Source organism: Penaeus monodon, chromosome 20, assembly GCF_015228065.2.
Source record: "Penaeus monodon isolate SGIC_2016 chromosome 20, NSTDA_Pmon_1, whole genome shotgun sequence".
Classification (NCBI taxonomy): Eukaryota; Metazoa; Arthropoda; class Malacostraca; order Decapoda; family Penaeidae; genus Penaeus; species Penaeus monodon.
In genome coordinates, this window is record NC_051405.1 from 23,088,681 (window position 1) to 23,089,079 (window position 399).

The 399-nt window shown below is 38.8% G+C and overlaps 1 protein-coding gene across 1 annotated transcript in view; it reads right to left on the reverse strand.

Annotated features, from left to right (window-relative positions):
• The window catches only part of LOC119585708 (cytokine receptor-like factor 3), a gene marked incomplete at its 5' end in the record, with an annotated part of 6,192 nt that overhangs the window by 4,518 nt on the left and 1,275 nt on the right, over positions 1-399 (reverse strand). Inside the window, 1 exon segment of the mRNA XM_037934388.1 lies at positions 37-220. Coding sequence (XP_037790316.1) covers positions 37-220 — 184 coding nt within the window.

The following is a 399-nucleotide window of genomic DNA, read 5'->3' on the forward strand; positions in this document are numbered from 1 at the left end:
TATTTCCTTTCTACAGCTTATAAAACTCACGCTTACCTCTTCCCAAGTGACTAGTAATGCCCCAGGCCTTTCCACTATGTTCGTAATCTGCACTGGCCCCATCCTTGATACGTTCCCTGCCTGCTCAATCACCTCTCGCACTTCTTCTATGAGGGTTGGATCAGTAGGGAACTCTACACTGATGCATGGTACCGCACACAGCACCGGGACCTCAGGTAAGCTTTGTGCAAAAACAGATATAAAGTTTATATTTTGTTCTTCTTTTGTCTATATATAAATTTGCTGGAATTGATGTTACATGCAGACCTAGTTACACCTAAAATACACTTATAAAAATATATAAAATAAGGGAAAATATTACAAATAATTTACATCATAACCTGTACGATCCAGATGACA